The 14,223-nt window shown below is 42.8% G+C and overlaps 1 protein-coding gene across 3 annotated transcripts in view; it reads right to left on the reverse strand.

Moving 5' to 3' along the window:
- The window catches only part of IL6ST (interleukin 6 signal transducer), a 54,646-nt gene that overhangs the window by 7,833 nt on the left and 32,590 nt on the right, over nt 1–14,223 (reverse strand). For all 3 annotated transcript variants that reach the window (XM_034773226.1, XM_034773227.1, XM_034773228.1), the window contains 6 exons: nt 11,769–11,945; nt 10,164–10,265; nt 8,006–8,152; nt 6,270–6,410; nt 2,211–2,307; nt 196–277 (listed from right to left, as the gene is read on the reverse strand). In XM_034773226.1, the coding sequence (XP_034629117.1) occupies nt 196–277; nt 2,211–2,307; nt 6,270–6,410; nt 8,006–8,152; nt 10,164–10,265; nt 11,769–11,945 (746 nt within the window). The remainder of the gene's footprint in view (nt 1–195; nt 278–2,210; nt 2,308–6,269; nt 6,411–8,005; nt 8,153–10,163; nt 10,266–11,768; nt 11,946–14,223) is intronic.

Raw genomic sequence — 14,223 nt, forward strand, 5'->3', positions numbered from 1 at the left:
TAGGTTGTGAGCTCCTTGTGACCGTATCTGCCTAATGCTGAATACATTGATGGTATTAAAATAATCCTGAGATATAGGAGGAACATTTTAACAGGTTAAAAATCCAAGTTCTCTTTCAATATCCATTGAGAGCGTTCCTACTTGTCAGTTTATTCTTAAGATATTTTATGTACTATCATAAAGATTCAATCTTACCTTAGCTGGAGTTTGAGGGGACCACTGAGCAATATTACTTTTGGAAGGATCAGGAACATTAGGCCAGATATGCTTTTTAATTCTACAGGAGGATAAAACAATGGGAAATACATTTCTTGAACCCTCAAAACGTGCAAACATGGTTACAGTTGTGCTTTATATTCTTAATGTACAATTACTGGTCTTTTAAAATATTTGACAGAAGTGTTACAGATACTGATTTTGTCCCATCACATTTGACGTCTGGTGTGCTCATTTGCAAAGTCATACCTAGAACACTTCATGCTCACTGCCACTTCATTTCACTGCAACTTGAGAAGATTGGCTTTATAGCCTCGTTTTGTGACAGTTCGATTTGGGACTCCCCCACCCACATCAAATAAAATGATCAAAAGAAAAATAGAACAGTAGGGGGTTTGGGAGAGGTCATAAAATAAATCTAATAGCACTTTTGAAAGCACAAAGTGACAGTTAAATCTCACTGGATGAGCATTACCCAATATACTGGAAAAAGTATATATTTTTGGCTCTCTCTCTCTTTTTTACATATATAGACCAGGCTGACAGAGATGCTCTGGTGCCATGGTGAGGAGTGCCACAAATGTCTAGACAGACTTTGCAATTAAAAATATAAATAAATAGAAAAAAAATATAGAAAAAATGCACACACATTTAAATACAATCCAACTGAAACTGGTGCATGACATTTTTCCTGAGGAAATAGCGACAAGCTCCTTAAACATAACTAGTGATCACAACCTAGTAATTTGTAAATACCGTCAAATATGAAAACAGTTATATAATACAATGTGATGGATGCTCCTAGCTGTTTAAACCTCTTTGCTAAAGAAAGGGAAGAGAATATGCCCTGACAAATAAATAGTTTTAGTTAACAGGCATTGCCAGATGGTCCTTCAGCTAAGGCCCATTAAGAGGCAGCCCTAAGAGGGACAAGTAAAGGTAGATTGGTAGAACCCCATTATGAAAAAATGTAATTTTGTTGGGGATATCTGAAGGGTACTCTTTAGCCAAGTGACCAGGCATAGAGACTGTTTATATTTTTCCCCAGCCAAACGCACCATGCCAGCAGCCATAGGCACCGACTCCGTGGGTGCTCCGGGGCTGGAGCACTCACAGGAAGAAAAAAAAAAAAAAATAGTGGGTGCTCAGCACTCACCGGCAGGCCCCACCGATCAGCTCCTCCTTTTTACCCCCAGCACCTTCCGCCCACCAAGGATCAGCTGATCAGCGGCAGGCAGGAGGTGCTGGGGGGAGAGGGAGGAATGGGGGCAGAAAGAGGTGAAGTGAGTGCGGGGCGTGTTTGGGAGAGGGGGCGGAACGCAGCAGAAAGAGGCAGGGTGAGGCCTTGGGGGAAGGCGTGGAGTTGGGGCGGGGATCGAGCACGTCCCGGGGAACTCAACGTCGGTGTCTCTCCCAGCAGCTACTACTTGGAGCAGAATTTTTGAAAGAGCTATAAGACAGGACTGAAAAAGCAGCAAGGAAGAGAGAGGGAGACATCTTCCAGTGGTGTGGTGCCTTTGCCTCCCCTTCAAAAAAAGCTGGCTTACATTATTTAACTCATTTTATTACACAGACTGTGAAAAATAGATTTTTTTGGTGGGATGTAAAGAATTCCTTAATGGTGTATTAATTATATGAAACTGAGGTGATCAAAAATTTCAGTTTATTCTGAAAATCAAGAACTAGCAAGAATTTCCTATCACATTCAGTTAATAGGCTTGCACAAAATCTTTTTAAAAAGAGCTCTCTGAATTATTGTTACAGCATTGTTATAGCAAAAGTCTCCATATCTCTGAGAGGAACATGGACCCAATTCCTCCCCTCCTCCCAAACCGTTTTAATATGGTGAAGCTTCACTTACTTCAAAGTAGTTTCTCACCGACAAATCAGTGAGAGATGAGAATCAGGTCCATGATACATAAATTACAGTGAAATATTACTGTCAAGCTCAGATATAGTAAAATGTGATAGAAATACATGCTATATGTACTTACAAGTCCCGTTTGTTAAAGCAGAACAATACTCCCAGAAGGATGGACAACAGGAATGCCAGACACACAGGTACAACTATGGCTTCTATTTCTCCTTTTCCTAAAAATGGAAAAAAAGCAATTTTAGTTTTTTGAAAAAGTGCTCAGCAGAATTTCCCTGACAATCATTCCAAAAGGAAAAGACAGACTAATACATACAGTGCTGCCTTGTCATAAAGCTTACCAGATTATACCCTAATAGAATTAAACTGAAATATGATTATTTTGTTATCTTTAAAGTCTCAGTGAGTCTCTCTATAGCCAACATTCTTAGCTAAGTTTGCTTATTATTATTGCATACATTACAAGAACCATGAACTTACATGAGTAGGGGTAACAAAAAGAAATCCCACTTTTAGCACCTACTCATTGGAGGAACATAGAGCAATATAGCAGTGAAGAGAGACTGTGATATTTGGGGGAATCTTCAATTGAAGTTTAGAAGAGTTCACAACATATTTAAGGCCTTGTCTACACTTACACATGAGAGTGCATTAAATCAGCCTCGGGCACCCTAGCTCCTGAGGTGTCCACACTGGCAAGGCATGTAGAGCGCCTTGACGCTGCTGCTGGAGCACCCCTGGTAATCCACCTCCACGAGAAGCATAAAGCTTGTTGCACCATGGCTGCAGCGCCGCGGCACCAGCCCTGGTCCATTCATGTGCTCTGATCGGCCTCCAGTAGTGTCTCAAAATGCCTGTTCTAGCCACTCTGGTCATCACTTCGAACTCTACTGCCCTGTCCTCAGGTGACCAACTGTCAGATCCACCCTTTAAATTCTCTGGGAATTTTGAAATTCCCCTTCCTGTTTGCTCAGCAAGGCGCGGAGTGCTCTCAGCGCATCGTTTCAGGTGACCATTCCTCCACGCCCCAGGCGATCCCCAGTATGGAATAATGGCGAGGTGCTGGACCTCATCAGTGTTTGGGCGGAGGAAATGGTCCAGTCCCAGCTGCGCTCCAGCCGTAGGATAACTCGATGTGAGAGAGCCTATGGGCAGATATCAAGGGCCATGATGGAAAGGGGCCATGACCGGGACGCAGTGCAGTGCAGGGTTAAAGTGAAGGAGCTGCGGAATGCCTACCACAAAGCGTGGGAGGCAAACCACTGCTCCAGTGCTGCCCCCACAACCTGCCATTTCTACAAAGAGCTGGACGCGATACTTGGGGGCAACCCCACCTCCACTCCAAAGCCCACGATGGACACTTCAGAGACCGTAGTAGCAAAGTTAAACAACGAGGAGGAAAATGGGAGCGAGGGTGCTGAGGAGGAGGGAGACCCAGAGCCAGAGGATGGCCCGGCATCCCTAGATGCATGCAGCCAGGAGCTGTTTTCAAGCCAGGAGGAAGGTAGCCAGTCGCAGTGGACGGTGGTTGGGGAAGAACAAACAGCAGAGGTGGTGGTGCCCAGTAAGTGGCTTTTATTTTGGGAAGGTAGTTGCTTGGTGCGGGCTCTTGGGGCAGGCGGGTTGCAGAAAGAAGGGTTAGGGCTGCGTGCATGCCTAGATGTGGAGTAGGGCGTTGAACTGCGATGTGAGAGAGCACATATCGGCCTCAGTGATCTCTTCAAATGTCTCATGCAGAAAATGGGCAATCCGATTGCGTGGGTTCCCTGGCAGAGTTACTGTGTTCCTTCTCCCAGTAAGACTAACATGTCCACGCCATTGTGCCCTGAGGGGTGGAGGGACCATTGCTGCACACAGGCAAGAGGCATAAGGGCCAGGGCAGAAGCCACATTGTAGTACGTTACCCTCAGCAGCGAGATATCTTCCGGGATGAACTCATCCTGTGCAAAGTGTGGGGACAGTATAGGGGCCCCCTGCAGCTGTTGGCTCTCCCCAAGGCACAGAATCAACGCCAGAGGCGGTATGGCCCTGAAACAAATCAGTCCCCCTTGCTCCTGTCCTTACTCACCATTTTGGGTGGGTTATGTGCGTTTGTTTTGGGATTGGCACTTTCTGATAGTGTACACTGTACTTGTCTAAGTACAGCCGAATCATTGCTCTGTCTAGTGTGAGCAATACTGCCTCTGTTAAGTGTTGCATTTTGGCTTTACAGATGCAACCCTGAGATCCCAGTTGTCCTTGTTATCAACAGCCAAAAGACTACAAAGAATCAGGAAGCGAAGAACCAAAGAGAACCTGCTGCATGAAGTCATGCAGCAGTGCCTTACTGAAAATCTAAAAGTACAGGAGTGGCGGGAGACTGAAAGGAGACTCTGCCGGCAAAATGCAGATTGCCAGCACCAAAGCACAGAGTGGCTCATAAGCATTATGGAATGCCAAGTGGACTTGATACAGGCGCTCATAGCACTGCAGATGAAGCAGATCCGTGCCCGCCTCCCCCGCAGCCTTTGTCCCAAAACTCTTTCCCTTGTACCCCCAGGTCACTGCCAACCCACTTCCCCCAGCATCCGGTTTCTTACCGCCACCAGCTGCCTCCAACACCTTTAGCGTCACCATCCAGCCCTGCAAACTACAACTCTTACCCACTGCATTCAATCACCATGCATTTTAGCCAGCCTGAAGCACAGCACTCATTGCGCAGCACTCCAGACAGGAAGGCTGAATATGATAATAGGACTACGTAAATCTGTGACTGTCCCATTCCACACCCTGCCCCCTTCCCTCCTCACACACAGCACAGATGTGTCATGCCCCTTTCTGTTTCCCCAGCAGTTGTCTCTCTTTTCAATAAATGAATTTTTTGGCTTTGAAAACATTCTTTATTGCATTAAGTAAAAGATACCATAGCCCAGGAAAGTAAAGGCACTGCAAGTCAGTGCATCATACGTAGGATGCGATTAATGGCCCTGCAAACTTGCATCTTGCAAACTTGATTCCAACAATCGACTTTCCCACTCAAAACTGTTTAGCGACCTATCGGTAGCTGTCTGGAGTTGCCAGCTTCCAGATTGCAATAGCCACCTGCTTCTCCACAGGCAGGGCAACTCTCAATCTTGTGTCCTTGTGCTGCAGGGTGGGGGCGAGCTCAGTACACAGTCCCATGAAAGTGGCTTTCCTCATCCGAAAGTTCTGTAGCCAGACTTGCATGACGATGTGATCCCACCACTCAGTGCTTGTTTCCCGAGCCAAAAAGTGGCGTTCCACTGTGGTGAGCATGTCTGTGAATGCCACAAGTAATCTTGTGTCGTCTGCGTTATGCGAGTCAACATCATCGTCGGACTTCTCACTGTCACTTTGTAGCTTAAGGAGTAACTTGATTGCAATTCGTGACATGCTGGCAAGACCCATCAGCATATTCCTCACAAGTTCAGGATCCATTCCAAGACCAAAAAGGGAAGACAGAGTGCGCAGTACAAAAAACACTGAAAGAAGATGCCAAATGTGGACGGAAGCACGGACTGATGGGATATGAAGCGATGCATCATGGGACATTGGGACAGGATCCAGAATGCCCCACACACCCCTGGCCCCTTCCCAAAAGGCACAGTGCCAGAATGGGAAGAGGTGCTCTGTGGGATAGCTGCCCATAATGCACCGCTCCCAATGCCGCTGCATGTACCACAAATGTGGCCACGCCACTGCGCTTGCAGCTGACCGTGTGAACACACGGCAGCACTTTCTCTGCTGCGGTCTCCGAGGGCTGGTTTAACTCACAGCGCTCTACATCTGCAAGTGTAGCCATGCCCTAAAGCACCTAAGAAAGCAGTACTTGACTTTTAAGTCACAGATCCAACCATCTGCCAGCAATATAAAAAGTATGCTATACCTACAAAACTGCACATAGCTAGTCTATGAAAAAATACTTGCATTACTCTTACGTGATCCTCTCCCCTTCTCAGCATTTGTTACATATTTTAAGTTACGAACACAGAACATTTAGGGAAGAATGCCCTTTACTATATGTCTGTAGAACTCATTGCACAAAGAAGCTGTATTGGTTTGGGGCCTTAGGTATTACTAGAAGAAAAAAAAAAAATTGTGTGCATAAATTAAGAGAGCAATTGCATGACTAATCCATTTTAAAATTAGTCCCTATACATTTTATGTGATTATTTCTTACCAAACTTTTGTGTAGTAAATGTAAATACAGGACCACTTGTGCCTCCTTCATCTGTATGTGCCTCCATCTTCACCATATATAAAGTGTCACTGGATAAGGAGGAGAGGGTATATTCTGTTTTTGAAGGGTCCACTTTCACAGCTAGAAGAGAAAGGTTTATACAGTTATCTGGTACAGCCTATTTAATATCCACAAACATTATACTAAAACACTACTACATATATACGTATGGGAACAAAGTATCTAAGACATAATTTAATGGGAAGTTACACAATTCCATAGCATTGAAAATGGACTCAAAGGCTAGATTTTGTAAGACAAAAATTACTTTCTATATCTAAATGCTTAACTCCAATCATTAAACCTTATCTTCCTTAAAGGCACTGAAAAGAAATTAAAATATATAACAAGTAAGGCTAAGATTTTTGTCACAGTTATTTTTAGTAAAAGTCATGGACAGGTCACGGGCAATAAACAAAAATTCACAGAGCCTGTGATCTGTCCATGACTTTTACTAAAAATAACTGGGCGCAGGGCTAAGTAGGGGGAAGGAATGGAGTCTCATGGGGGGATGGGACTGACAGGCCAAGCTCCTCACCATGGTCGGGGGCACAGCCCCAGATACAGCGGCCGTAGCGTGGGGAGGAGGGGGGGCAGCAGCCGGGGGACGCAGCCACGGGGAGTGTACAGCCCCCTCTCCGGAGCTGGCCGCAGCTGCTGGACGGAGGCACAAAGGCCGGCTGCAGCCCTTCACCCCCCACCCCCAAACCGCAGGGCAGGGGCTGCAGGGTCCTGGTTCCAGCCATCCAGCCCCAGTTGCAGGGCAGGGATGCACAGTCCCGGATTCAGCTGCTGACAGCTGAAGCAGAAGTAGTTGCGGAATCCGTGACTGCCATGACCCATGTGACTAAATCATAGCCTTAATAATAAGTAGCTATAAAAGAGATCATGAGACAGAATTTTAGAGGTTAGTAGTGATGTTGTGAATAACAAGTCTTCTAATTACCTATATGCCAGAAGGTTCAATAGACATTTAGACAAGTGTAGGTCTATAGTGACTGACCGCTTTCCATTTAATAGATTTTAAGGCTATCAGATCATCTAGTGGGACCTCCTGCTTAACACATGCCACCGAATTTTACCTAGCAATTTCTGTATGATGCCCAATAATTTGAGATTGAACAAGAGCATTTCTTTTAGAAATACATGCAGTTACCATTTAAAGACTTCAAGGCAATGGAGAAATCACTATTGTTCTAAGGGTTACTTACCCTTACTGTTAAGTGTGCACCTTATTTTCACTTTGAATGTTTAGTTTCATCTTGTTATACCTTTGTCTGCTGGATAAAATAGTACCAAAGGTCTTCTCCACACGTAGACAATAAAGATTAGGATCAAGTCAAACTTCTTTGATAAACTAAATAAGTTGAGCTCCTTAAGTCTCATTGTGTGAGATGTTCTGAACCAGACACTTGGTACTCTTAGAAGGGACACTTCTGGTCTCGAATGTAACTAAGCTACAAGGGATCCAATGCAGAACCAAGTATACTTTCTGAAAAAGATTTCTCACTTAAAAAAAAATCCCCAACATCATAAGAACTTACAGTTTGATCTGGTGAGACAGCTCCTAGGTGCATATAATGCTCTATCTTGCTTTGTGCAGTAGTCAGTAACTCAATATTTCAGAAAGTAAATATTCAAAGAAATACATTTTAAAACGAAATGGCCTTTGTTACCTGTTTCATTGCCACTGATAGTTCTGTATAATATAGTGTAATATTTGATAAACCCATTTTGCTCATCCACTGAAAGAGGTTTCCATACTAAAACGGCTTCAGCTTTTCCTACTTTTTTTGTCTGAACAGTGGGTCCTCTTGCAGGCCCTATAAAAGAAGACCACAATTAAGAGCACATTATAGTCCTATTAGGAAAAGCAGTATGTTAATGGACAACATATTTTAACTCTACATAAAACCATGCTCAAACATTTTAGTGGAATAATAGCTTGAAGCTGTTATCTGCAAAGTCAGTTATTTCACTTCCTGAAAATACAAAAATATTTGTACAGCAAATGCCTCTAAAAAATCTGACTTCTACATGAAAAATAAAACATATTTTGAACAATTAGGATATGAGTAATACCTTAACATAATTCTTATAAAAAGCAAGTAAGGGATTACTTGGAAAATATAAAACACAAACAAAGCAGTGGATCTAGACAAAGTGGATTGGAATAGAAACTTTGTTCAACTGACGAACTCTAGAAGATCAGGGAAGAACAAGATGTTTGATAGACGCAAGCATAGTACTAATCTTAAAACAAAATTAAAGAGGAAAGATCTTGGCAATAGCAGCAAAACAAATTTAACTTCTATCCTTTGCAAAATAACACTCTAAAAATGGGGGGAGGAGGGGAGGAGAAACAGGAAAGAGAAATTGGTCACTTAACTTCTGAGACAATTGAAACACAAGTAGATCTTGCCAAAGAAACTTAGTACCTTTTTTGTTATGGAATGGGTGAAAGGAAAATAGTTGATATTTGTACTTCAGTAATAAAACATTTGTTGATAATGTCTCATGAAGTCTTACACTCAATTCAAATAAGCATGGATAAAGTACAATGTCTTCTGTTTAACCACACTTCAGACAAATCTGAGTTCATCTGATGCATGGATGTGTGTTTCCAGTGAAGTATCAAAAGGATCTGCTAGGGGAGATTTTATTTATCACCTTTAAAGATCTAGGAGGTGGTAAATGCGTTAATGAAATTTGAAGACTATTGCTATTAGTTGCAAGTAAAGAGAAATGGTGAAAGAGACCAAAAGGATCTAGAGATTAGAATAGAAACATGGGTAGAAAGCATTCACCTTGGACAAGTGCAAACTAATATCTGTAAAAGAGTGATTGAAAGATCCAAACATATTTAAAGGGAGAGAAAAATATGGGAAGCGGATAGGTTTAGGACCAATAATAGACAAGTTTGGACATGAATTTACCACTGATGTGCCAACGAAGATGATCAATGCAATTCTGAGTTGCATATGCAAAGGTATGTCATGCAGCAAGCACGTGAAAGTCCTCCTCTATACAGCTCTAGTGTGACTGCCCTGGGAATACTGCTTTTTGGTCTGGACATCTTATTACTTATAAATTGAAGGGAGCTCAGATTCAGAGCACCGTAAATGATTAGGAACCTGGAGAGAATGATGTATAATGAATGGAATAATGTAACTTGCCTAAGGAATAAGTATATGGGAGTGGAAATGCTGAGGAAAACCTTTTAGGGCAATGTGTGGGTATTACAAGAAACACTGAAATGAGGGAAGGGAAAATTTAGGCTGAATATCAGGAAATATCTCCTGATATTAACAGAAAAGCTTCAAAAACAGACTCCAACGAGAAACTGCTGAGCTTGAATTGATATGCAAACTAGACACAATCAACTTAGGCTTGAAGAGAGACTGGGAAGAGAGCCATTACAAACATTGAATCTTTCTCACACTTTTTATCAAACTGTCTGTACTGGGCTATCTTGATTATCACTTCAAAAGTTTTTTTCCCTCTTATTAATTGGCCTCTCAGAGTTGGTAAGACAACTCCCACCTTTTCATGCTCTCTGTATGTGTATATATATCTCCTCAATATATGTTCCATTCTATGCATCTGAAGAAGTGGGCTGTAGCCCACGAAAGCTTATGCTCAAACAAATTTGTTAGTCTCTAAGGTGCCACAAGTACTCCTGTTCTTTTTAATACAAGAAGTGTACAATATAGGGAACTCCTGCATGTGCATGGAGATAGTTGACATGACCTAGTAGGTCTCTCTTCCACTTCTGTGACTATATTATGTTAGTGAGAAAGGTCAATTGAAATAAGATGTGTATTTTGTACTTACTACTTTGCTGAAGATATGCCTTTGTAGATTGTCCATTTCCTTGACCATTATTATACAATGGATGAACAGTTATCAAATAACACTTGAATGGCTTTATATCTCCTAATACAAGAATTGTAAGGAAAACATTGTTTTAGTAAAGAGTTCAGTTAAAATGAAATATTTAGTTTTTACTTCAGTTTTGGTAAACAGTTTATCAGTGTACCTTACACCTAGAAATTCAGTTGAATTTCTTTTTCTAAAGTCAGAGTCATAGACTTTAAGGTCAAAAGGGACCATTTTGATAGTCTGACCTCCTGCACAATGCGGGCAACAGAATCTCACCCACCCACTCCCACAACAAACCCTTAACCTATGTCTGAGCCACTGAAGTCCTCAAATCATGATTTAAAGTCTTCAAGGTGCAGAGAATCCTCCAGCAAGTGACCCGTGCCCCACGCTGCAGAGGAAAGTGAAAAACCCCCAGGGCCTCTGCCAATCTGCTCTGGAGGAAAATTCCTTCCCAACCCCAAATATGGTGATCAGCTAAACCCTGAGCATGTGGGCAAGACTCACCAGCCAGACACACAGGAAAGAATTCTCTGTAGTAACTCAGATCCCACCCCATCTAACATCCCATCCCAGGCCATTGGGCATATTTACCGCTAATAGTCAAAGATCAATTAATTGCCAAAATTAGGCTATCCCATCATACCATCCCCTCCATAAACTTATCAAACTTAGTCTTGAAGCCAGATATATCTTTTTAAAGTATTACCAATCAATCATTCAAAAGAGACTAGTTAGAGGATCAGTTAGATAGCTCAGGTCCAAAATTTTAAAGTTATTGAAACAAAACGTATTTCAATGAATTTATAAAAAGAAGCAGAAGCTATTTCCCTACAACTGTTGTGTACAGGACTGTGCCACTGTACAAGGATTGTGCTACTCCTGAGAACCTGGAGGTGAAACTGGACGCCAAGTCTAGTTTTACTGTCCAAGCCAACTGAATTGCCAGAGTAAAACAATGAGAACAGACAGTGGACAGGTAAGTTAGATTTTAAAGTTCTTTCATTATTCATACCAGATAATATAACATGGTTTTTTTGTGAAGTCTTAATCTGATGGTGTGCCTTTCAAAGCTACAGTTCCCTTCTTGAACTGTTTCAAACCCTAGGATTTATACACAGTTTTATTCTGAGTTGCCAGTACACAAGACAATACCAACTTTCATATTATCATGTGGCAATTTTTAACTTATTAAAAAAAATTAGGTTTTTCAGCAGTTTTAACTGCCTGTGAAAGATCCACCTGGCACTTATGTCCTGCAGCAGAGACTCACTAAGCATTAGTCACCAGCGGCAGCATGCTGTTCACAATTCAGCACAACATTTTCTATTTCTTATTGTTTATCTCTCTGTTTTATAAGAGTATGCATTTCTTCCAGATCCTCTTTATTCATAAAGTGAGTCTGTTGTAAGAGAGCCATTGAATACATCCCAAATGTATGAAGGATGAAAGGTTTTGACTATCCTAGAAACCTTATTGAGATGAAAGGTCTTGATTATTGTTAAGTTCAATAATAGGTACAATATATTTAAATATGATATTGCTTGCTAAATATACCTTTTAAAAATGTGCCTTGAGAAGTACCAAGTTCCTGCTGCCATTCTGCGGTGCAGTCCGAGCTGTCAGACACCATGCACCATTCAATCACATATTTAACCACGCTATTGTCAGGAGCCGTCCACTCTACCCAGAGCTTGCCATCTTTAGGAAATGCTTTAATATCTTTCACAGAAGCTAGAATGAGAAAAAAGGAATGAGATTCCATTAACATAGAACATCTTCATTAGACAGCTCTCTCCTAGCACAAAGGAACCTGCACTTGCTACTCTGTGGAATCAGTTACTCTTGCTCTTAAGTAAATTAAACCATCAAAATCTCAACATGAGTAAAGTTTAGTGGGCATAGAAAGCCATTTTGATGCAATTCTGTAACCTGTGAACAGGGAACAGCGAACAGTGAGAGGGAGAGAGGGAAATCCCCTGCTGAAGAAGGAGCAAGCACTAACTCTTGGGGGTGAGTGAGCTTGTTTGTCTATTTGGTTTTTCTTTTGACTTGCTTAAAGCTTACAGTGTAGTCTGTTGGGGATTTTGTATTTGGGGACTATGTGGGAGTAGGAGCAAGAGGGCTACTAAGCTGCTAGCTGATTATTCACTAGTAAGGCTCTAGCCTACTGTCCTTTGAGCCTTGATTCTTCCTGATCACCCTTCTCTTGTGTGTTAATGAGAGGGGTAGGGTTGACCTAGGAGAGATGTGCTTAAAAGCCAGATGCTAAGTGACCAAGGGGAGCTAGTGAACAGGAGGGTGCAGACAGGGGAGTTTGAGAGGAAGAAAGAATAAAATCACCATGGTTTGAAAAAGTCCACATTGCTAAGACCACTATACTGCTCCTGGCTTCTCCACCCACACCTCTGTCCAGACAGAGAATCCAACAATGGATTCCTCTACCCAGGTCCTGGAGTGGATTTGCAGAGACTGTGGCTTGCATTTCCTGGTCTCCTCACAGGCTGAGGAGACCATCCAGTGTGAGACATGCCTACTGGTAGACTCTCTTAGGAGGCAGACAGGAGAGCTACAGGAAATAGTGGCTAGGTTGAAGAGCATCTGTGCACATGAGGAATTCATTGAAAATATGCATATGGAGACCTCCAAAGTTGAGAAACCAATTCAGATGGAGAGGACTCAGAAGCACCACCAAGGGAGGAGGAAACAGGAAAGAACCTGGCTACTTCTAGCAGCAGGAAGTGCTCCCCACCCCTCTCCCAGCCCACTATCCACAGAGTGAAGAACTGGTATGCTGCCCTGGCAACAAAGTCTCCCCCAAAGGTGAAGGAGGAGAAGCTATGTACCAACAAGGCTGGAAGGATCGTGGACATCACTCCCCAGAGGAAATGAAGGGTGGTGGTGGTGTATGATTTCCTTTCTAAGGGGGATAGAGGCGTTCATCAGCGGTCTGACCTGGCATCCCAGGAGGTGTTCTATCAGGGGCCCATATCTGAAACATTATAGAAGGATTGCAGAGGATCATGTGGCCCTCTATTACTCTGTGCTGCTCATCCAAGTGGGCACTAATGATACTGTGAGGTATGATCCTGAGCAGATCAGAAATGACTACAGGGCTTTGGGAGTGAGGGTGAGGGAGATTTGGGGGGGGAGGAGGGAGGTGGTGTTCTCATTGATCCTTCCAGCCAAAGGTAGGGGCCCAGGCAAAGACATTCTGGAGTTGAATGCATGGCTGCGTGGATGGTGTTGCCAAGAGGGCTTCAGCTTCGTTGGCCATGGGATGCTGTTCTGAGAAGGACTGGTGAGCAGAAATGGGGGTCCACCTGCCAAGGAAAGGGAAGAGTATCTTCGGATACAGACTGGCTAACCTAATAAGGCGGGCTTTAATCTAGGTTTTACGGGGGCAGGAGACAAAAGCCAACAGGTAAGTCCAGAACATGGACACTTGGGGGAAGGGAGAGACAAGAGCGAAAATAGAGAGGAAATCTAATTAACATCTTAGACGTCTGTATACTAATGCAAGAAGTATGCGGAATCAGCAGGAAGAACTAGAAATACTAGTGAATAATCACAATGATGACATAAGTGGCACCACAGAGACTTGGTGGGTCAATTTACATGACTGGAATATTGGTATAAAAGGGTATAGCTTGTTCAGGAAGGACAGGCAGGTGGTGTTGCCTTGTATATCAAAGATGTATACACTTGCACTAAGATTGAGATAGAAGTGGGAGGCAGACCTGTTGAAAGTCTCCACCTAAGGATAAAAGGGGTAAAACACAAGGGTGATGTCATAGTAGTGGTCTACTATGGACCACTTAACCAGGAAGAAGTAGTGGTTTTTAAACTAACAAAACCATCCAAAGCTCAGGACTTGGTGGTGATGGGGGACTTCAACTACCCAGACATCTGTGGGGAAAATAATATAGTAGGGCACAGATTATCAACAAGTTCTTGGAATACACTGGAGACAACTTTTTATTACAGAAGGTGGAGAAAGCAACTAGAGGAG

This window comes from Trachemys scripta, chromosome 6 (assembly GCF_013100865.1).
Source record: "Trachemys scripta elegans isolate TJP31775 chromosome 6, CAS_Tse_1.0, whole genome shotgun sequence".
Taxonomy (NCBI): Eukaryota; Metazoa; Chordata; order Testudines; family Emydidae; genus Trachemys; species Trachemys scripta.